Source organism: Melospiza melodia, chromosome 4, assembly GCF_035770615.1.
Source record: "Melospiza melodia melodia isolate bMelMel2 chromosome 4, bMelMel2.pri, whole genome shotgun sequence".
NCBI classification, from domain to species: Eukaryota; Metazoa; Chordata; class Aves; order Passeriformes; family Passerellidae; genus Melospiza; species Melospiza melodia.
This window is the reverse complement of record NC_086197.1, coordinates 80,845,042-80,870,008: the sequence shown is the minus strand read 5'-3', so window position 1 is coordinate 80,870,008 and position 24,967 is coordinate 80,845,042. Positions and strand designations below refer to the sequence as shown.

The following is a 24,967-nucleotide window of genomic DNA, read 5'->3' as shown; positions in this document are numbered from 1 at the left end:
GTCACCACAGCCTATGAGGAAATTCTCAATATATTGCATGATCAATCTCTTAGTGAAAAGAACAGCAATGAAGACAGAAGAGGACAGTGCTACCTAAACCTGGATCTCAGAGCTATGTCTCCATTTCAGAATAAAACCCATTTTTCTCTCTTTAATTCAAATATAAGCACAGACACAGAGGGAAAAAAAAACTAGCTGTTATTTTAATCAAGAGTGCAAAGTACTGAGAAGCCACAGTGGACCTTGCATGTAATTTTTTGTGCAGTAACAGGACAAGACTATCACCAAAGTATGCAAAGAGTGAATGTCAAAAATGTTCAGACTTGTGGAACCAATATTTCACACAGGAAATTTAGAAACAGAAAAACACTATTGCTGTTTAGAAAAAAAAAAAAAAAGGAAAAAATACCTGAAGGGAAAAGAAAAAAAGAGAAGGAAGATTTATTCCTTAGAAACTTCTGTATGTTACTGCAAAATAGCAAAACTGAGATACTGTTTATGATTTAAGACACCCACTTGTCAGTAGCTAGCACACTAAATTGGTAATTGTTCACAAAACCAGCTAAAACATATCTATTGGTTTTACATGTACTGGTAAAAGAGAACTGGGGCCATAAAATACCAAACCCCACAAGTTTTTAGTTTCTCTGTCACATCTCAGTGCATTTAATATCCTTCTGTCATATTATTTATGACTTCACAAAGAAACCAGTTATTTCCCATTATCTCTTCAATAAATAAGTAAAGCAGAGCATGCTGCAGCACTACAATTCGTTAATGAGATGCCTACAAAATCGTCACGGTGTCTGGTCTCAGAAGCTTGCACAGCATCCAACTATTAGAGTTCACCTCATCCCCAAAGAGTAATTGCATTTTTTACACATTGATATGTCCCAACCTGACAGCTGAGACACACATTTCAAAGTGCATTCCGTAAAGTAAGTAAACCTTTCCATGACACATTTAATATTTAAAAAACTGAAAATTCTACAAGTGTTTTCTGTTTTCATTAACATTTCCACCCGTCTATCGTAAGAATGTTGCCTTTTTTTTTTATAAGGAGAACAGGCCACAACTTCTACTTTGGATTTCATGAGGGAAAAAGCTGACATTCCAGCTCCCACTGGTATGAACTAATGTTATAGAAATGTTACATTATATACCATAACACATAACTAAAATCCTGATGTAAAACCTGCTGAAGAAAAAGAAAGCCTTTCCATTAGCTCCTGCGGGCTTTGTCTTCAAACACAAACACTGGTAAAAATAATTTCATTTCTACCCATTTATCTATATTACTGCTTAATAAAAAATGCATAGGTAAAAAATGTTCCTTTGTTTTATTATATCAATAAGAGTTTCACAAGTTAAAAGAAACATCCATGAAATGACTTCTACATTTAAAAAGACAAAATATTTACCAATATTTTTGAAATACAGCAAGTACAGTGTTTCCTGTCATTTCTACTGGCCTTTTTTATCACAAGACATAGTGTTCATAATGCATATTTCTTTAGTTTTATTCACTGTAGGTTCTCTCATTTCATTTCACTGGTTTGTGGTAAGGTTTCATAATATTTGTGTACATTATTTTCTTCTAGCAGTATTTTATATGTTGGAACAAAATTTTCAGTTGTGTTTTCCACTGTTTATTAAATTCACTATCAAGGAAAGAAGATGTAAAACTTTGGAGTTTTTTTATGGTTTTCCTCTATTTATTCAACTAGCAGAAAAATATTTACCTGAGACTCTTCATATACATGTACAGAGGCTACTGCACTATAACTGTAATATAGTTTTTCTGAGGTGACCTGTTCAATATATTCTGAATACCTTTCTCCTGAGCAAGTTGCTGCCACTCTGTTTGAGTGGACATTAGGGAAAAGCACCTTGGACAAAGAAGCTTGAAAATTAAATGAGGAACAGTTAAATTGCATGAGTTCATTAAACAGAGCAGGACTCCCAAATCTGAACAGGGAATAAAAAGGAATAAAGAGAAATAATTTTTGGCTCTGACATCAGAACCATTTCATTTTGTTCTCCTGAAATGGGATTCAAGTAGAAAGTGAAGACACTTTTGGGGTATGTAGGTTTTCGTACATGAGTTAGTATTAAAGCTCAGGTTGCAGTCATTGAGTCTAAAGAGTGATTTACCTCACCTAAAAGTAGAGATATATATTTGAGCATCTCACCTTGGGTAGTACTTAGACACTCCTAAATTAATTTGGTTGGTTTTTTTTTTCAAGTATGTGATTCAAGGGAAACAGAGAAAAATCGCCGTAATTTACAATAAGATAAGGAAAAAGAAATTTCTTTGGCAGAAAAGGAAACCAGACATAAGATGATTGGTAAAATTTCTGTAAGAGTAAATGTCAGCAAAAAAACTTTTTTAGTCAACAGCTAATCTCAGGCAATAAGGATACAGATACATGTTTATGCACAAAACTCATTTACACATGCTATATGATTACTGTTTAATAAGCCATTTCCTTCCAGGAAACAGTTGTGAATATGCATAAAGTCATTCATGCACTGCATTCATGTCAACAAAGCTGCAATGTTCTCTGAAATGGAATAACACCCAAGAATAAAATCTATTCTCTCTCAGTCCTTACAGGATTTTCAGCGTATTGGCATTCACGTCTCACATCAGAAAAAAATTAACTGCAAGTTTATTTGTTTTTCATTAAACAAATTATTTGTCTAATGGTTATCATGTATTGGAGGAACCTACAGAAGTGTGATGATCACTAGGAGCAATGGATTTTAATTTGGAAAGGCAAGCAAGCACATAAGTCCATATAATAACCATTGTGTTGTTGCTAAGTCTTAGCCAGTAATTCATTTTAACTGATTGTTTGACAGATTCTTGTTAGAGAAATGAGGGTTTTTTCTTTATACCTAGTTTATATACAGGACCCAAGAATCATCTAGGTTAGAAAAGTCCACTAAGGCATTGAGTTGAACTGTTAACCCAGCACTGCTGTGTTCACCACTAAACCAAGTCCCCAGGTACCACATCTGCCAGTCTTTACCAGCCCAGGGATGGTGACTCAACCACTTCCCTGAGCAGTCCATTCCAATGCTTGCGCCCTTCCAGTAAATAATTTTTTTCTACACCCAATCTAAACCTCCCCTGGAACAACTTGAGGCTCCTGTGCTATTGTTTGTTACTTAGAATAAGAAACCAACCCCCACCTGGCTGCAGCCTCCTTTCAGGTAGTTGTAGAGAGCGATAAGGCTCTCCCCTGAGCCTCCTTTTCCCCATGCTAAAGAACCCCAGCTTCCTCAGCAGCTCCTCATGTAACTCACTCTCTAGACTCTTCACCATCTCTGTGGCTCTTCTCAGAACATGCTCCAGCCCCTCAATGTTTTTCTTGTCATTGATATCTTAAGTTTTAGCTTTCATATTTTCCAGACTCTGGAATATAGAATATTACTCTGAATTAGAATATAACTCTGAACCTCATATAAAGTGTTACCAAGTTCTCTTCACAGTTTAGTCAGACAAAACAATCCTTTTCCAGCCTGAGAACCAAGGACACCATTGCAGTCTCAGGCCCAAAAAGTATAAACAACAGGGAATTGAGGAGAGAAATCTGGAAGGATGTGACTGCATAACCTGAAGCTGTAATTGGACAATTAACCCAATATGTAAATGGACCAAAACTTATAAAAGTGTGAAAACTCGTGATCCAGCATCCATCTTGGGTGGAGCCACGGCCAGGCTCTTGTACTGCCCAAGGTGTATCCTTTGAAGGTCTTTTTAATAAACACCTACTTTATTCCTTTAACACTGTCTGGCCTCTGTTCCAAGTAGCCTCTCAAGGCATCATAGTGAGGGGCCCAGAACTGGACACAGTGCTGCCTTACCATTGCTGAGCACAGTATATGACATTATCCTAATACAGTTAGCAGGACAATGCCAAAATGCAGGCAGAACTATCAATTCAAATGTCCTTTATGCCAGAAGAATAATGAGGAGATGTAATATATGACACATTTTTCACTGACTATTTCAGTAAACAGATCAACCAAGAGATAAAACCTTTATTGCTCTAAATAGCACTGTTATACCAGTCCAAAATTAGCTACATCAGGCTCTGTCTGTCATGTTCTCTTATGATATTAATGCATGATATACTTTCAAGGTTGTCTGAAAGCTTCTGTGAGTTAGCAAGGCTTTTGATAAGTCAACGAAAAAAATACCAACTTGTTCTCCTTTTAGCTGTAAGAAACTGAGCAAATTCTGTACTCCCACTGTTGATTATGACTATTTCTGTGAAATACTCAAGGTGGGATCTCATCTATGACTCAACATCTGTATTAGCCCCATAATTCCCATCCATATTACAGAGGAGATGCTGTATCATTTACTTCCCATTAAGATTTTCCTGACAAAAACCAGATAAACCTGTTACATCAGAAGTTGGAATGTACTATCTTACTGTTTTCCTGCTGATGAAACTATGCTTCAAGTACATTTAATAAACTCTATAATTTGTTTTTCTCACCCTGTATCTGAGAGCAATACATTTATTGGAAGAATGCCTATTAACATTCCCATGGGTCTGGGATAAAATCCTTACAGTTTGACATAATTCAAGAAAGTAATTGTTGTCCTGGTCAATATCTTTCTAGAGGTTTTTATACAAAAGCTTGATGCAAAGCCCTCTCAGGTCAAACCAAAGACTATTTGATTTCCATGGGCTTTGGATCAAGTGAATAGCACTAAATCCTACAAGGCATTCAGGGACCCACAGATACCTCAGCATTTATGCACCTTAAATTGAAATTTTTATTACATTTTTGTGTTCTGCAGCCGACAAAAGTTCTCATCACCTTGTAGATTATGACCTTTGATTACATAAATAGCTGAAGAAAGCAAGTGTTGTAAGAACTACTTGTGACTTTAAACCATCTGTTTTCCTGTTTGCACAGTATTCAAGCTCTATGATATTCTTGGAGACTCTGAACCTTTAATTAAAGTACTTAACAATAGCTATTAATGAACCCATTGTCCACAATTCTTTAAGAAGTTTTTAGGGAAAAAACCTATCTTCCTAATCTAAGCTTGATCGGACCCACAGCTAAGTTATTTCCATTAACTGAGAATATGAGAGGGGGAGGTGAAGGAGATGAATTAGTGTAAAACTAAAGCCCTGTCTGTGGCTGAAAATTAATGACATGGTTAGGACAAAAGCAAAGGCAAGAACACCATGGTACTACACCAGTTATATCATCAGCAATCTGTAATTTCTATCCAAGGTAGAAGTTGTATCCTTTTTCTTTGATGTGCACTGGTAGATATCTTACCATTAATTTTTCTAATTGTTTTTTTGAGACAAAAAAAATGGACCAGTCATGTTTGGTTTATAGCCTCTCACCATTAAATGAAATTGTTCTTTTATAGCATTTTTTCTGAAAGTATTCTCCATTCCACAAATGGATGAAAAGTCAAAATAGCTTTGAACTGAAATCCCAAAAGCAATGTGAATCAAACAAGCCAAATGTTTTAGGCTTTTGTTCTACATTTCTAAAAGAAAATGCATAAAAAGTAAGTGGGCTTCATTCATGTATTTTTGGAAACAGGAGATTCATAAATTATATTTTCCAACTACATTTTACTTTTATCAAAATCTCACATAAGAAAATAAGTTCAAAGACTCCTGAAGAGATTTTCTATTACCTTGAAATTGCAAAAGCTCTTGATGCTTCATTGTGAAATTTTGAGAGGAAATAGGAGGTTTCTTTGGGAAAAAGTTTTAGATATTTATTCGAACATATTCAACTTATTCTGATATTATCTTAGAACCACAGAACACTATGGGTTGCAAGGGACTTTAAAGATTATGTAAATCTAAACCCCCAGCCTTTGGCAGGGGCATCTTCCACTAGACCAGCCCCATCCAGACCTGAACACTCCCAGGGATGGAGCATCTAGAACCTCTTTGAGCCACCTGTTCTCACGCCTCATTGTCCTCCCAGTAAACAATTTTCTCCTACCATCTACCTAAATATCTCCTCTTTTAGTTTAAAACCATTCCTCCTTATCTTATCACTATATGTCCTTGTAAAAATTCACTCTCTCTCATTTTTATAAGGTCTTTTAGGTACTGGAAGGCCACAAAAAGGTCTCCCTGGAGTCTTCTCCAGGCTGAACAATGCCAACTCTTCCTGCACTGTCTTCATAGGGGAGGTTCTCCAGCCCTCTGATAATCTTTGTGACCCTCCTCTGGACCATCTCCAACAGGTCCATGTCTCTCTTGTGCTGAGGACTCCAGAGCTGGATGCAGCATTCCAGGTGGGTCCCACCAGGGTGGAGCAGTGGGGCAGAATCCCCTCCCTTGCCCTCCTGGCCATGCTGCTTTGGACGCAGCCCAGGATGCAGCTGGCTTTCCAGGCTGTGAGTGCACAGTGCTGGCTCACCTTCAGCTTTTCATCCATGAGGACATGACATGGATGAGTCCACCCTTCAAGTCCATGCCTGATCAATTTGGAGATCAGAATGTTGTATGGGACCACGTCGAAGGCCTTACAGAAGTCTAGGTAGATAACATTGGTCTGTCTTCCCCTGACGACTGTCACAGTCACTGCATCACAGAGAACCACCAGATTGTTCAGGCACAATTTTCCTTAAGAAAGCCATGTTGGCTGTCCTAAAATACCTCCTTGTGTTCTATGTGCCTTAAAACTACTTCCATAAGGATTTGCTCCACGATCTTCCCAGGCACAGAGGTAAAGCTCACCTTTAGGAGGATGTGGTTCCCTACATCCTTCTTTCTTTCCTTTTGGAAAATAGGAGTGATATTTCCTTTTATCTGACTGTAAAAGTTGTCAGCTTTTTTATAATTCTCTGATCAAAGTCAGTAACCATAATCACTAAAAGTTACCAGTTTTTATATTACAGTAAAGAAATCTTGTGAACAGGTGTATTTTTCTTTATCTTACACCACCAATCTGTTGTAGTGAACCTGCCTGAAGGACCACAGTACATTGGAGAGTTAATTGATTCACATAACAGTGAAACCCAGCAAGTATAGCAGACCATGCTAAATTTCCACACTAGCCTTCAGGCTGTGCTCTGTTGTACAAACACATTGTCTGCAGGATAAACCTGCCCAGATCACTGTAAGATAGGATCCTGCAGGTAACTCAGTACTGCTGATTACACCATCTGTACGACCTTGCCTTTATCTAAGAGTGCAGCAAGAAGTTATCATTAAAATATCCTTTTTAAATAGAATTGTTTATTACAATAAATAAATAAAATTATTTTATACTACAAAGAACCAAAAGAGAGATCTCTGCATGCACAGGCTCTGTGCAGCATGTTGTGAAGAAATCCCCCCAACCCATCCAATGCTAAGCAAATGCACAGTTCCCAGCATCTGAAGGGGTATGAGATTGACTTGATAACTATATTCCTCTTTATGTTATTAAAACATCTATTTTATTAAGTCATTTGTTGTTGTACCTTTCTTGTCAAAATTCAGGAAAAATCCTGCATCTTCACTCTCTCCCCTCACATCCCAGCACTCCATCCTGGTGCAGAACACCAGCCACTATCAGGCTGCTTTACTGAAGGACTAACAACTCAGTTTTTGACATCATCTATATCTATTTCTCTCTAGCAAACTAGTTATGTAAATAATTTCTCTGCAGACTGGCTTCATAGGTCCCTGCTCTCAATTTGTTTTGAAAGGCAGAGAAAAAGGGGTTGGCATAATAAAAATATAACCCCAAATCTCAGAAGTATGTAAAAAAATTGTCTTCATACCAGGATTTGTTCCAAGGACAACTTAGAAGTAACCAAGAAGCTTAAGAAAGAGTTTCTTTTCCATCATTATCATCACTCTTCTAGCTTTTCAAAAGCATTAGGTTGAACTGCAAATGGGAGGAGAACTATTTTTAAAAAGTATTAAATCAAAACTGTTACCCAAATTATGAAATAACCACTGTTTCCCCTCAAAGGAGAAGCAACGTTTTGATAGTTAGGTAGGATAGCACTTTTTTAAAAAACTTTTTTGGAAATTTATGATACAGCCAGCCAGTGAAGGGAGGATAAAGGAGGAAATATTGTTTCTTCTGTAGTTCATTCATCTCTTTTCACAGACACAAAAAAATTAATATGCCACTTAATGCATAAAAGAGCAAAATTTCATGAACTCTTACATACACAAAAAAAAGGAACATACTGAAGGAAATGTTATTTCACACTTGTAAAGAACTCGACTAGCTGGCAAATTTGAGATTTGCTGTTCTGGAAAAGCAGATCATGAAGACAAACTAAAATGAGTTAAACCAAATCTTTGTTGATAACAGGATTTCATACCGAATTACAGAATTCCCTTACCAGAGAGATTGGTATGATTTGCAGAGAAGTGAACAAAGTTCAGAAGGAAAATGAGAAAGACATAAACTCTGAAGCAGCTTTGACCATACTACCCTGTCACGGCTTTTAAGGTTCTGTAGTACTTCAGTCTGGAGGCAGCTTTAGAGAAAATTATAGTTTTTAAATTGAATTAAATATGAAAATGATTTTGGCAATGAGTAGAGTGTCCCTGCTGAAATTTATTGCAGTGTGCCTCCAAAATTTTCAGTCTGCTTCAGAGCTATGTACTGGCAATGCCTAACTGCAGTCTAGAGCTCTGAGACCTCCTGGAGGAACGGTGGCATGGGGGGATACGTCTGACACATCTCCTTTGGGATATTTAGAAATGAACACTGCTGAAACAGCTAACAAGCCACCATGTGGCTTGGTCTTTTCATTTCCCATTCAGAAGAACAGAAACAGTTTAATACTTTGAAGGGCATCAAGGTATTCAAGCTCTCCATATCTTAAATCACAAGCATTGCTATTTGAAGAATGACGTCTTTCCTGCAGAAAATTAAAGCGAATACTTAAATTTTATTTCGAATTTCTAGAGACTTCTTCTAACACAAACATTAAATCTCTTTTTTCTTAAAATTTAAAATTTTTGTTGTATTGTTTGGAAAAGGACAAAAGATTGGCAAAAGCACTGAAGTGGTCTTCAGGGTTACACAAAGCAAGAATATTCTGAGTTCAAATGTAGCAGATATGTTGCCTTTTTAGTGAAGTGGGAATTGCCATCAAATGCCAAGCATGTATTCTGCTATGATCTTTGAAAGGAATATGCTATGAGCCTTTCACAATTATATAACTTGGGAATAAGGAGAGTTGATCAAACCAACTACCCACAGAGCTTAGGATTTATCTCATCTGTTTCCACTTGGTATTTAGTCTCTAATAATTATAATAAATTTCATTTATACTCAGCGCAGAGGAATGAGCACATCCAGATGCCTGCTTCTCTTCATTATCTCCTAAGTGAGAAAAGGATGACTACTTCAGAACTATTTAACTTTTGGAGGAGTAAGTTAAGACCTATAAATATCTCCCAGAGATAGTAAGCAACTGGCAGAGAAATAAGTTGGAATTCCACCTCCAGATTTTTCCATAATAATTCTATTGTACAGCATGTCCTATTTGTCTCCTTTGAAATAGTTTTATGTTCTGGTTGTCTTCTTTAAAAACCACACACCTAAGATCTGATCTCTGAATTCTATACCTATATCCTTCCACACAAACATAGAGACTGGGAAATGAACTATGTACAGACAATATGAAAGGTTTATTTAAGGGAACTTTTCTGTTGCATTTGGATTTGTTTGCTTTGAAAACAAGGGAACCTCTGAGAATAGCTAGTGAGCTAGGAAACAGGTATCAGAAAGTATATTAAAGCAGAAGATACACCACTGAGAGAGACTAAAGAGTCTCTAAACCAATCTGTTTTCAGCCTTTTGATATATTTCAAAACCATTTATGTGGATCTAAATCCATATTTCCATCCATTTTTCTGTCCAGTATTCCACATAATCTGTCGCTTTTCTCTGTATTTACTTAATTTGTTTGCAGAGACATTGGAAGTAGCGCACACTAAATGTTGTTGACCACATAGAATAATAGGGAAAGCTCACATGCAGTCTGGAGAAGTGTAGCAAGACCCCAGAACTCTTTGCTATTGCATGGCCCAGCACACTGTAAATGCACTCTGTGGATGACTGCCTGACAGACATTGTGCTGTACTCATGGTGTGAAGAGGGCTCAGGGCAGCCAGTTGCCAGAAGGAAGCAGCATCCAAAGGGATTTGGGCAGCTCACTCCAGGCACTCTTCTCTGTCTTGTAGAGACCTGAAACAAAACTGGTTCCTTTCTCCCCCTCCACAAGCAGGATTTTATCTTGCATGTCCACTGTTGCACAAAGATGTCTATATTTTAAAATCATTGGTCATCTGTGCCAGACACAAGAAGTCAGCAGCATCTCTGGCCTGAAGCTGTGCCTGTCCCCAGAGGAGGAGGGAGCCTGGCAGTGCAGCAGAGGCTGAGCTGTGCTGAAGGGCTCACCAGCACGACCAGCAACACTGCTATTGCTTCCTCCATGAATTATTTAATGCACTAAACTTTGAGAATTTGAAGCTTTGCAGGAAAGAAACTGTAGGCTAAAGGAATGATGACAGTTGCAGCCTTTCAGCAGCTGCAACTTCTCCAGTGATTTGACTGTGATGGGATGTAGGGAGAGAGGTGTCAGAAGTAGCACATGGTCTGAGAAGGACAGCATACATATCCCATATTACCTGGGGATTTTTTTTGTAAGGAGATTCCTTTATAAAATTTAACTCTAAAACTTGGCACCTTTTGACAGATACTGTAGGCTGATTATTGTGTTCACAAGCAAATCAGATAAAACTTGAGATTCCCTTTAACTTGGAAAATAACTAATACTGAGCATGTCAAATCATTATGCTGGTCTGTGGACAGATTTACTCTAAACTATCTGTCTGTGGGAATGCTCCAATTTGTACTCTTTCAAGCTTCCATTCAGATGCTAAAATGGTAAATTCTGCCTAAATTCTCAAACAGTCTAGAGTTTACAATATTGAAAGTTTCACTTTATATACATACATATGAAGTATATACAAGAGACAGCTCCAAGCATAGTTCTTGCTAAGTGTGTGAGAATAGGTGTACATACTCTGTTTGCCCAATTCTCCTGTCTCTAGTCCATTATATCCATGTTTCAAATTTGATTTCATCAACTGATGTAAAAAAATGCATCAATTACAAACCAGACCAAAAAGTTTAGAAAAACTAAAAATTCTCAATTCTAGAAGTGGTACAAGATATTGTGGTATTTATATTACAAAGAGTTAAAAAGAGCTGTTACTAAAGATTGTTTGATACTGCTGTGTCTTCAATAGAAAGGCCACAATTCTTAACCTGTTGCATACCAACAATGAAGATGCCCTAAACCAAAAAAGTATATAGGCTCTTCACAATCAGATTTGGAAAACTTCTCCAACCTCTGTGCTTTTTATTCCTCTGTAGGAAGGAGAGTTGGGAACCAGCGTGTTGCAGCTGTCATCCACCATGTCAAAGAGCATCAATTTTGTTCCTAAGCAACTCCGCACAGTGCAGTGGTTGCTGCCCAGAGCTGATAAGGATGCTCAGGGAATTGTTAAGTGGCTGCAAGGGGAAGAGATAAAAGTTACAGAAAATGAAAGTAAGGCCACTAACACAATAATAAAACTCCTCTTTTGGGCTATAAAAAAGGGGTATATGAATAGTGACAACAATGGAAAGTTAAGGATCCCACTCACATTACATATGCACTCATACAGAAACCCCTCTTGATTCATCTTACTGAAAGAAGCAGTGAGTTAGGATGCAAAAGACACATTTGGACTGTAAGCTATTACACAATCCTAAATTAATTCCTTCACAACCTTACAATCTAACTCTCAGCCATTTACAGGGAATGCCTGGATGGCTAAGCTTTCAAGTGATAATTTGAAAGACTGCTTTCTGTGCATTGGCCAAAATATTTTGAGAATCTGCCAGTATAATTCATAGAAAAAATCTATATCTCTGGATACACATTTGAAAAAGCTAAGGTTTGGCCTCAAAATATTTTTTATCCAAAATAATAATTAATTAAAGCATGTTAATGTGTTATCCTAAAATTAGGCTACTACAGATACCATTAAGGAGATTCACTTCTTAATTGTACTTAATTTTAGATTAAGTTACTTCTTAATCTAAAATTAATTCTCTTAATCTAGAAGATTTAAACTGTAGTGAAACATGCTTAATTTATTTTAATTTACCACAGTACTCAGAGTAATTAAATAAAATCCTAGAAGTTTATACTGCCTTTTGTGCTATAAGAAGTCTTAGCTAAGGACACTGAGCCTTCAATAATCAAACAGATAAATTTATTTCTACAGATACATATTTTATAATAGTTCTGTTTTAATGTGGATATTGTAACAGATCATATTTTAGAAAAATATACAAGTGTTCTCAATATTGGGATTTTTTCTTCATATGTTATTTTTTGATATAAAGCCTTAGTGCAAGTGATAGCAAGTACAGAACTGAGCTAGACACTATCCGGTTAAAATCAGGGCACAAATCACAATGCATCCTCAAGGAGAAAGAACTGTGATATAAGATGCTTACCTCAGGAAATAATTTTTTTTACAAAGAATCAAGAAAAAACAGGAAAATGTGCTTTATATATGCTTCATTTAGGAACAGAGATTAAGGTAAAAATTAACTAGCAGAACTGCAGACTCTGCTTACAAAGTTCATATTACGGCATAAAGAGAAACACAAAGGCAGGCAAAGTACTTCTCAAACCTCCTACATATATCTACAAGCAGTTTCCCTTTAAAAATCAAATAGACACAAAATAAAAGTGTTTTCCACCAGACTAGAGAAGGGGATGAATTTTCAGTGGTCAAAACTGAGCACTAACTTTTACCTTTTCTTACCACACATCAGCATCTTAACAAACTTACTGTGTATATGCTAAATATGAGACCTATTGAAACCAATAAATCCTCAGACTGCACGTTTATTTGAAAAATGGAATCACCTACCTGGCATTGTTTCATAATTTTTCACACTGTTTCTAAAAATGCTTCTATTAATAATATCTACATGTTATAGCTTCCATTTCTTACACATCTTTTCATGTTGAACTCTTGGTTTGAAAACCACAGAGACAGAAAATTAGGATCAAGAAATGTACTCCTTGGATAATTTACATTACTCTTTCAGTTACCCTTCTTTTTTTCTTGAATTACTCATTCGTCTTTCCTAAGCATACCATAAACACACCAGTCTTATCTCCTTGCTACAGTATTATATAAAAATAGGGCATATTCTATTTTAACAAGACCTGAACCCTAGCAGGATCCATTTGATTCTGATAGGGGCATTTGATGCTGCCTCTGGGACATACCCAAAATCTGAGTACAGTATTCTATACTTATCCTAGAAGTTACTCCTGTGCACCTGTTTTCTGAGGTGACTGGGTTCCTAGCTTCAGCTGCTCTCCTTTGTGTTTCCAACACCCAAGCCTCTTCTGACAATTCAAGATGAATGCCTATCTTCATCTTCAGACACACAAATGCCTTTAAATTCTTCCTTGTATTGTTTGGGCCCTATAAATGAATGAACCCCAGATATGAATCTTGATTTCTCAGTTAAACCAATCAGATCAAAGAAACCAGTAACACAGATGAAACTGAAAAAACAGGGATCAAATGCAAACTACTATTCCTAAATACTTTAAATATGCTAAATTTTACTTTGTTCAAACCATCTTTTGAGGTTTTTTAGCAACCTCACATTTTCTCTAATTGAAGACTCATGTTCTAATTAAGTACATTTACACAGTAGCTCCTAATGCTTTCACCTTCAGGATGGAAATCTGCAGATAAGGAACAACACTGCACAGTGGAATATAAGAAATGAAACTACTTTTCTAAACACAAAAAATACAATTGCTTATATGACTGATATCATTGTATCTTTAATAATCAGAAAGATAGCAGTATTTTACTGTTTTATTAGCTTTTGTCAATGCATTTAACTACAAGAATTTGAACTCATGGTAGTAGGAATGGTGTACTGATAACTAGGTGCATTAAGATGTATTTCCTAATAATGCATAATTTGTGTCTATGCTGCTATGAGAAAAGGAGTGCAGTCTCATTTGAATTATAATAGAGATGAATCCTGTTAGATTTTATTCTTTTTATGCATTGATCACATGATCTTCATAGGTACTCATGTTTAAACCTGAGCCCTCAAAAGTCAGATACCTGAATAAGTTTTTGTCTCCAGGATTTTTCTGCAGGGCACTCATACCTGTTACACATCAGATGGTCTAGTCAAAAGCATTATTTTTTATTTCATCTCAAATCACATGTATTTAACTCTATGCTGTGAATATAATGTAAATTTCATTGTGTACTTTGGTGAAAATTGATTTTTTTTTTGTCAAAACAAACCCCAGGATTTTACTTCACAAGACGTTTATAAAACATTGCCAGAGACACAAGTAGATCAAAATCATGTGCTTCATAAGAAAAGATATTAAGAAATAGGGGTAGAAATTAGGGCTCCTAACTGTGTTAGGAGTTGAAGTCCAAGCATGGTGACTATTATTGTTCCAGGAAGTGTAGGGTAGAGCTATCATTTTAAAGTACTGCCAATATATTCAAAACATTTTCTCCACCACAAAATCAATTCAGAAAAAGAAAAAAAAAAGTCTTATAGACTATGTCTTCCAGAAAAACCTGTGCTCCTATCTATTGCCCAATAAATGATAGATTCAGAAATATACAGAATCTTTCCCATCACTCTGTCAGCTCTGTTGTCAGGTTTCTAATGAATACAATTTCTGTATTTCTAATTTATACTCCCTCTTTAGAACGATCTATAATCTTAACCCCTGATGAACCAGATTCTTCTATAATTAGCTTACTATGATGAATACTATGAAATTCTGCCAATGGAATATAATGTCATAAAAAATCAAGTAAAAGGAGCAACTCACTAGACTGTCTTTCAAATGTCTGAAAACTTAATTGTCACTCTGAAGTTGCAAGATGTTCTGAACTTATTTTGAATAGTCGCTTTATTTCTGTGGTATTTATGTTCCCCTCTTCAGAAATACAGTTTCCATTTCCAGATATTTTTTTGCATGGCAGGCACTATTTCTAATACTGTGTTCATAGATTTATGTGGCTTTTATATTGCAAATTTTTCATTTTAGACAAAGGCACAATGATGTGAGTCATGGATTGTCATCACTCAGCTTGAACTTCTTGGGTTTGATCACTTAAAGATTTTACTAAAATGACAGTATTCACTGATGATTACTTGAATGATAGGCCCTAGTTAATAGATCAGGCACTAGTCATAATTACTCTCTGAGATGATTAGTTCTGCTGTACTAAGAATATTTCTATGCTACATCCAGGTCCACAGTAATCTAATTGTTCTTTTTCTTGTCTCAAAGTAACAAAAAGGAAACAAAATTCCGTCTGTTTCTACCAAAGGAGCAAATACATTAGATCCTGAGCAGAAAGATCTTTTTGTTAAGCACCACCTTCATGTTCTTCATAACTGAACTAAGGAAGTTCAGGCTCAAGACAAATGAGTGAAACAAGCTAAGTCCTTTTCTTCTAAGAGATTTTCAGGATTTTTTTTTGAAGATGAAAGCTGGTCCCCAGTGCAACTAAATAAGAATACAATTACTCTGCTCTCTGTCAAGCAACAACAGCCCAATACAATTTCAGTAATCTTTTTGTTACAGAACAAAGAAATTTTTTTTTACTGCTATCAAAATGACCCTTAGTATAACAGATTCTCCCTGGAGCCCTTTTTGAATCTCTAGTAATGTACTTTGAAGGTGATCACAACTACACTTTGTCCCTCCTCTGTTATATAGGCTAAATGTCTCTGCTGTGAAGAGAAAATAGTTTGAGACATCAAACACATTTGTAAAATACAAAATCCACTAGGTTGTATATAAAAAGACAAAAATAGAAAAATTCTATTTGAAACTGGGTTGAAAATGTCAAACAAAAAATGAATGAGCAATATGTATGTACAAGATACAGCAATAATACTCTAACTTTGTGAATCTCTACATTTGTAACACTAATCATAAGAATGTATCCAAACTTTTAATGAAATTTTTCATAAAACAAAGATTTTGAATTTTGTTTTCTCTTGTCAGATTTTACTAAACTCAATTTTTTTATTAGAAGTTCTAAAGAGATTATTTCAAACTAAAATGCAGAGACTATAAGGAACTAAACACACTGAAAATGGCACAGTGGTGAGAAAAGAGAATATGTGTAGTATTTCAGAAAAAAAGTGATGATGTGGAAATTTTATGATGCTCATAAGGAAAAATCTATCAAACAAAGGTCAGAACAAAAGATCTGTTCTGAGGAAAGTTCAGGTCAAATGAATGACAATGATGATAAACTAAAGATTTGATGTAGTAGTGAAGGATGAATTAGGAATCTGGAAAAAAGGAGCAGAAAAAAAAAAAATAAAGCCAGCAGAGTCTTACTACAAATGTTAACCTTATCTTGAAGAAGGGAGGAAAGGTGTCAATCAGTAGACAAACCCCAACCATGAAAAGTCCAGGAAGTGGCAGATGGAATAAATAACAGAAAAAATAAATAGATAGAATACACCCATAGTAATGAAAAAAGAATGAAAAAAGGACTGAAGATGGCAAAGAACATGAATGTGCAGGAAAAGGAAATACTTTGCTCTCTTCCCCTGTTCACTGTTTGAGGCTTTCTGTTATCACATCTAGTCATCTCTTTATTATAAAGTCTTCAGAGAATTTGATATATCTTAAGTGGGTTTCCTCACACATTATGGGCTATAATAAGAAATAATGAAAACAAATAGTTGCTTTATCTTTTCTGAAAGACACACCTCTAGTTTTACAATGAAAGCAAATAAATGAGTAGTCGAGTTTAAGCCTCCCTTCATGAAGTATTCTGCTCATCCTGAAGCATTGTGTGACTTGATAAAGCTACTCAATGTAAAGGCTGTAAAAATAGAATTTTAATATAGCAGTGAGAGTGCTTTAAAACTACTCACAGAAGAGCACTAGGTTCCTTATTTAAGGTGTAATATCTTCATAAAACACAAACTACACTATAGCTCTGGCTGACTTGGGAACACACAATATCCTTACACCATCAAAACCTTACCAGCTGTTCCAGCTTATTTGCTGGCTCCTGACGGGGCAGATGGAAATTTATTAGATTGCCATGATATAAGGTGACAGCAGAAAGTGACAGAACTGTCATTATGGGTGTAGATGTTCACAAGCCCCTGTGGAGGCCTGCCAGTCAAGTTCAGTAGACTTGAGCTCTTCTCTCTGTCATCTTCACACTAACCTGATACTTGACCTCTATGCTTTCCACTATTATCTTGGATCTCCATAAAACATTTTGCGACCTCTATCAATTTTATTCTATTTTCTCTTCCTACTTCTACTTAACTTCTGCTATGATTAATCCTGAGAAAAGACTAGTTTGAAGTTTAAAATCAGACAGTTCAGTTTTTGGAAGTGTGCATGCTGTTTTTCTAGAGGCACCCTCCTCTTCTCTTTCTCTCTCTGCCTTTATTTTTCTCATGTTCTCTTTTTTCCTTTGCTCCTTTCTTCCCATCTTTTCATTTTTTTTCAGCTCTTTCATGTAAAATTTCCAGCTACATGTACTACTTGAGCTGAGCAGTGAAGAGCAGTTAATAGCTGGAATATCCTTGGAGGCAAAAATATAGTAGTATTTGAAGTCACTAGCACTCTGCAAAGGAAAATGTAATCTATGTTTTTTAAAGACACTTTAATTGCTCAGCAATCATGCAGAACTGAGAAATATAGCTCTGCTTCCAAGGTAATAACTCCCCAAATTGCAAAGGTCGCTTACTCAATACCCTTGCTATCTAGAAAAATATGACAATGACACCAAGACTCAAAAACTCAATTTTATGTTAATCTATTATTCACTATTAGCTTTCATGAATTTTTGTAGTATTTCACATATCCTGCTGTGTGCTACTGTCATTTAAAACATAAAGACTTCATCAAGCTTTGTTTCTAAATGGGAGAAGTTGTTCCTATTGAGTCCACTTATACACCCCTGATTCAGCTAAAACTAAAGTTAAAATGAGCAGGAGCTCTGTATTAGTAAAGAGGTGGTAAGCTTTAGCACATAGAAAAGGTATCAGTACTAATTACAATCAGCTTTCACTGACCCTTGATGCTTTTCCCTATAACTTCCCTCTCCTTTTGCATAATTATTCCATCAACTAAAAAGATTTCAAAGCTTTTATTATGCTAATTTGTAATAAATCATTCACATATATATATTTAACATTTAAATATAATCTTTACAAAGTTATCATGATGTTATTAAAAGGACATAATCTAGCTAATGCACTGATTAAAGATTTCATAAAAGTTAGAGATGTCTGTCATATCTGAACCTGTATCATACATGAACTCCTGAGGGTGAGATTTTGGATCTCTGTTCAACCTGCTCAAAACTTTTTCTGTTCAACTACCTTGAAAAAAGGAGTCAAGCGTGAGAGGATTCTCTTCAACCCTTTATGTTCCACTTGGGACCAAAATACAGTGTCACTGTATGCTTAAGAAGAGGATCTTAGGTTCAATTCAAAGAGATTTGAGATTATGTTCAAATTACAGCAGTAGTTTTGAAGGTTTTGCTCAGAGTAATACTTCAAAACATGGAATTACAGAATACTACTCATGTAGAGTGTGTGTGTGTGTGAGTGTGTGTGTGTGTGTGTGTGTGTGTGCCAAAGAAACAAACAAATCGTATCAACACCAGTTGTGATACCATACCTGTGCAATAATCAGTTGCAATTTGGGCACAAAACAAGTTTCTGTTCAGTACCATGGACAAGTACTTTCCACATTGTGCATGAGCATGGAAACAACTTACTCAGAAAGTACACTTTGTTACCAAAAAAACCATACATCAGCTTCTGTTTTTTTTTATATTAAAGTATCAGTCTATTCTTTCTTGAAAACATTACTGTTCTAATTAAAAATAATGGTTAAAAATTAGCATCAGAAAATACAGGAATGTGGATCTAGTTACCATGCCTAACTCGTTTCTTCTGCTAAGTGGGCCCCTTCATTTGTCATCAGCAAGAGAAAATGAAAACAAAAAAACCACCCAGGAACCTAAAAGGCGGGTTAAAATCCCCAAAGCTCTTGTCACTCCTTTTTAGCATAACTTGCCCTTACAAGAAGTATGAAATATTTACTATGCACTATATTTATCTTCATTTGTTATATCACACTGAAGATAAAAGCCTTGTATAAAAAATGGTGGCTTAAGACATTCCTTTTATCTTTTTCAATATTTTGTATGCACATTTCTCAAGTAAATTACTATCGCACATAATAAATCAAATTTTTCATAATAGTTTAATAATGCACTTTCATTTTGTTAAATTTAAAAGCTATACATGCTTCATAAATCTCAACAGTCCCAACAAGATATGGCAAAATGCTAATAAAATGATGGGCTTGGCATTAATGAAAGTGCTAAGTTTGTCATTTAGTATCTGCAATTATTAAATTGCTGGTCAGTTTGCAATGAAACAACAAATTTTCAGTTTCATAGATACTATCCAACTCAAAATTAAGAATAGGGAAAAAATTTTTATCTCAAATTAGTCAACCTTCTAAATCCCAGTTGTAACTACAGAAAAATGCATTTTATAACTTGGTGCAGAGAATCAGCTGATACAATCAGACACTGGTATCAGAGACTTCATAAAATATACTCTCTCTCATATTTCCATTTAAATTCATTGCATTCTAATGTCAACGGTGACACTTTTTAACCCTTGTTCTCTGAAAGAAATTGTATTGGCACTGGAATTGTTTAAAGACACATGCTTGATGTGTCATATGTCTCACACTTCCTCAGATCATTTTCCAGAGTGTGTCACCAGTCAATGTAGCTTGACACTCATAATTTAAAAGTTATAGGTCCATGAAAATCAAAGGAAATGTGTTCAGTGTCTTAAATAAAATCACAAATATGTATTTTTTTGCAAAGACAAGATACAATTTTCATGAAAATAAATAATTTTGTAATAACAAACTCAATATCCAGGTCTACATCAATACAAGACTTAAAACAAAATGGCAGACCCACATACTGATCAAATTAAAAGCTTGCACTTTGGTTCTCCTTATAAACATTAATAATTTAGCAACACTGTAACAGGGCCTGCCAGCAAAGACAGTACTCCATTAAAAATCCACTGATAACTCACACATACTCATAAAGTATTCCAATTTCACTGTCCAAAACCAAAGAGTTTCAAGACTTTTTTGCTTTGTTTTGTTGTTTACTTTTTCAGGTTTTTTGCAGTTTTGGATTTGGGTTACTTTAATTTCAGCAACGTTGTTAAGTCTCTTAAACATGTAAAACATCGAGAAGGAAGTCACAAGTCGTATTCTTAAAGTTCTGTAACAAAAACTTAGCCTCACACATTTTTCTATCACCATTTTTTAAAAAATTGAGTATTTTTCCGTTCATGCCAATACACTTGTTGAAATGTTGGCTGTAACCAAACACCAGCTGCACTTACCCCAGTGTTGTCATGGTGACGATGGTGTACCAGAAGGCTGCAGGGATGCTGGTGAACTTGCTGGCTGAGGAACCCTTCTCTGCATAGTACATGACTGTGGCAAAGATGATGATGGCCATGGTGAGTGAGAAGAGGAGGAAGCCTAACTCCGAGGCACAACTTTTCAGCGTGTAGCCCAGGATGCGCAGACCCTGCGAGTGGCGGGAAAACTTAAAGATCCTGAAGACACGAAAGACTCTTAATGTCACAAAAGCCCCACTGACATCCTCGTTATCTGTCATCACCAGGCCGATGTAATACGGCATAATGGCCACCACATCAATGATACTCATGACACTGCGCACGAATTTGTAGCGACTAGGAGCGGCCAGCAGACGTAGGAGATATTCAACTGTGAAGATCATGACACAGGCAGTATCCAGACAGAAGAAAGCCACGGCATACCGCTCTCCACAGGGCAGCTCTTTGATGCGACCCGGGCTTACCCCACAGGGCACTGTCTCCACCACGTTGGCAATAACAGAGACGGCAATGAAGAAACCAGTGACATAGTAGAAGACCAGAGCCAGGGTACTGGTGTGTGGGTTTTCAAAGGCCCGCCACATCCTCTGACGAGCTGTCATTGAGGGTAGGGAGCTCTCAGGTACGTGATCCGTATCAGCATCATCCTGCAGGCGCTCAGCATTCTCACGCCGGCGATCCTTGTACTCCTCGTAACAGCAGTCACCAATGATCTCAGGGATGATGCCAAAGAAGGCCAGCTCCTCATCATAAGCTGAGATGCACTCCTGGCGGGGATAATGAAGCTTCCCGGTACGGTAGAAGTTGAGAATGTGGCGGAAAATGTCAGGGTCCCGATCAAAAAAGTACTGCTGTGTCTCAGGGTGGTAGAAGAAGTCCCGCTCTGAACTGCCCAGCAGAGTGTCAGGGTAGCGCTCTAGGGTGTCCAGCCATGTCTGGAACTGGATGCCACTCACATTCAGCACAATCAGAGAGTCCTGGCTTCGCTTTCTCTCCTGCCGTGGAGCAGCTGGCATGGGACCAGTAGCCACTGGCATCCATCCTATGGCTGCTGCCCTGGCAAAGGGTAACCAAGCTGCTACACCTGCCGCCATGGTTCCAAACACCTATTACAGCTAAGGGAGTCAATCTAGAGGCAGTTCTGGTCCAGCCACTAAAATAGAGAAGGAAAAGAAAAATACAAATTCTCACACATTCTTGAGGCAGCAGGATTTCTGAACATTTTTGTGATAGTCAGTATTAACTGACAACCTTTTTTGCTTCCTTTTTGTTTCCTCCACCTTTTTATCCCAGAATATGCTTTCCAGGCACTGGTCACACTGTTAGGACAATAAATGAGGGCACTTGGAAATCCCTGTATTCAAAGCAGCCTCTCTAACAGCCAGATCCTTCGGATATAAGGTCTCCATTCGAGCCCCCTGGATGGAAGCAACAGTCCTCAAATCGCTACCCCCTGGAGCCGGCTAGTAGCTCTAGTGCAGCTGTGCAGCCACCTGGAAGGAGATTTTCCTCCGCGCGCGATGCAGCCGGTCCCCCCGCCCGCCCCTCCTCCGCTCGCTCCCCGCCCGCCGCCGGAGCCGGGCCGCGGCACCAGCGGAGCCCTCCCGGGCGGCCGCAGCGGAGCCGCCAACGCCGCCGCCGCTCGCCGTGAGGGGCGGAGGGGCTGGGCCCGGCGGGCCGCCCCCCTTCCCGGCGGCAGCCCCGGAGCAGCGGCGCGAAGAATCCTCTCCCTGACCTTTAATCGCCGTCCGGGGACTCCCCCAGACCCCGGCTAGGGGCTGGGGGAGCCGGCGGGGCAGGGGGAGGAGCTCCGGGCGGCAGCATTAAACTTTAAGGCAAGTTTTCCGTGCAGGAAATGCTTTGAAGGGCAGAGGGATGCCGGGGCTGGAGCGCTGGGGAGCGCCCCACAGAGCAGGAGCGGGCAGAGCGGGGCTCTCCCCCGGACGGAGCATCAGGGCACGGACAGGGGCAGATCTGCGGCGAGGAGACCGGGGTCGGGGAGAGCCCCCGCGGTCCTGGCGGGGGCAGGGGCGGGGGCTTTGGAGACACATGCGGTGGGTGGGCTGCACGGGGCATCCCCGGGAGCGCCCGGGCGGGCGGCGAAAGGCGAAGCCGAGGGAGGCTGGCTGGGAGCGGGAGAGGGGCAGGAGCTCCCTGGCGGCGGGGGGGCGCGGGGCAGGGGTGCGGGTGCCGTAGGGCTCCGCGGTCGGTGGTGGATCATGCCCCCCCCACCCCCCCCGTACCCCCGCCTCCCTCCTCTCGCCCCTTCCCCTCGGCTCAGTTCTCCAATCGCTCCAGACGTGCCCAGCCTGCGGCACCTACCTGTGAAAGTCTGGCGAGAGCGCTCAGTTGCATAGAGACTTTTGGAAATACGGGCTCTGCCGCTAGATCTCCGCGCCCCGCCGGGAACGGCGGGGAAGTAGTTGCTCCTGAGAAAGCTTGATCGCATCCAAAGGGACATCGATAATAAGGCTTTCCCCCACCCCCACCCCCCTCCGCCACCGCCGAGCGCCAAGCAACAAGTTCAAGGGGTGGGTGGGGGGAAAAAAACAACGTAATCGCGCCTGGCAGCTCTTGGAGCACGTCCTTGCGGGGCGCGGATCCTGCGGCGCGGGGCCGCTGTCAGGCGCGGCTGCGGCTGCGGCCGCTGCCCCTGCCCTGCCGCGGGCTGCGGGCGGCAGCGGCGAGGCCCTGGCGCGGCCGGGGGCGGGGAAGGGGGCTTCCCGCTGCCTCCCCCAAGGCGGGCGGGCCATGCCACCCCGCCGCGCCGCCGCCGCCCGCGGGCGAGGGGCGCATGGGCGGGCGGCGGTGCGGGCGCGGGGAAGCGCGGGGCGGGTGGGCAGGACATCGCTCCGCGGGCGAAACAAAAGGGCTGCGGGCAGCCGCGCCGGCGGCGGCAGGGCAGGCAGGCAGGGAGCGCGGCTGTGCCTGCGTCGGGGTGTGTGCCGGTGTGTGTGCCGGTGTGTGTCTCTGCGGGGCCGCGATCGTGCGGTCCAATCTCTCCGCCGGCAGCGCCGCACAGACCCTCTGGAGTTCGCGGTGCTTTGGGTAGGGATCGGGCGGCGGCGATAGCTTAGGTGAGGTACCGAGGGGATTTCTGGGGAGCGCTAGCTGCTTTCAAGGGAAGGGGAACCGTTCACTGCAAAAAAGGGGGAATGAGATGCCTGGGAGTGAAGTGTAGGATGCTCCTCACGACCCGCCCCGAGCCACTCCGGAGTTCTGGTTGCAATATCCAAATGGCTCTTACCAGCTTTGGGAACGGCGAGAGCTGGGACGGGTGTGGGAGCCCTTTCCTCCTCCTCTCCGTTCCGCTCCCGTTCCGAGCCGCGTCCCTTTTCCCGACGCTAGATGGCGCGTGGATGACGGGAAGTGCGCTCCCGCCGGGGCCGGGCGAGCCCCGCTCCGCGCCCCCGGCTCTGCCCGCCCCGGCACCGCCGCCCGCCCGCCCCGCACCGCTGGATCTCCGCGATAGACGGGCGCCTAGTTCCCCGAGCTCTGCGTGCCGCTCTGATAGTGCCGATTAATAGGGAGAACGGTCTATATTTTTCAGTCAAGATTCTGAAACCGCTGTGTGTCTTCTTCATAGACCTTGCAAGATGATACCAGAAGGTATTCCTCCTTCTAATTTGCCCGTGTTTCCGTTTGGTGGTAAAAGGTTTTGAAAAGAATCACAGAATAAGTAGGTTCCTTTATAAGTGAAGTTTTTACAACCGAACCTCCCACTCTGATAAGCTATTTGAGATATATGCCAAAGAAACCCGAAGCAAAAATAAACCAAATACACACTGAACTTTGGGAGTTAACTCTTTTCTGTATTTTAATAATATGCCCAGCTTCAGTATGTATTCACTTCTAAGTTCCCATGACGAAGAGGAACACTTTCAGTATTGTAGCCTAAACTACAGCCTGAACTGTTCCTACAGGTAATACTTGAAAGCACAGAGAGAAAAGGCTTAAAAAATGTTTGAGTGCAAACTCTAATATAGGAAAACTTGTGATGATGACTGATTACATATATCAAGTCGCTTGAAATAAAATATCACATTAAATAAAAGATACTTTCTGTATATTTGCTCAACTTGTTTGTTGATTTGTTGCTTTATTTTTTTTTCTATTTCAAATATTCAGTACATAATATCCTATAAATTAATCCATTAAATTGAAATCAGTTGGTCAACTATAGGAATTGAGCTTTCAATATTATGGATATTCTTCTCCCATATGAAATGGGAGGTTTTGTTTGGTGCTACAGGATATTCCTCTAGAATTAATAAATCCCAATTTATGATCCTGTCAGCTTAGCACTGATAAAATAATAGAGGACTTCCTTTCCTGAAAATGAACAGGTTTCCTTGTCAGCTATAGATTCGTTATGCAATCAAGAACTGCTCTTGTTTTT

The 24,967-nt window shown here is 39.4% G+C and overlaps 1 protein-coding gene across 2 annotated transcripts in view; it reads right to left on the bottom strand.

Moving 5' to 3' along the window:
• KCND2 (potassium voltage-gated channel subfamily D member 2) overlaps nucleotides 1-23,934 on the bottom strand; it is a 265,498-nt gene extending 241,564 nt beyond the window's left edge. The window contains exons 1-2 of one of the 2 annotated variants that reach the window (XM_063155337.1): nucleotides 23,816-23,934; nucleotides 20,548-21,721 (exon numbers count right to left, since the gene is read on the bottom strand). In XM_063155337.1, coding sequence (XP_063011407.1) covers nucleotides 20,548-21,662 — 1,115 coding nt within the window. In that variant the 5' untranslated portion in view covers nucleotides 21,663-21,721; nucleotides 23,816-23,934. Of the gene's footprint in view, nucleotides 1-20,547; nucleotides 21,722-22,890; nucleotides 23,122-23,815 lie in introns of those variants that run through there. The other variant, XM_063155336.1, reaches the window with a different exon arrangement.
• Nucleotides 23,935-24,967: the final 1,033 nt, after the last annotated feature.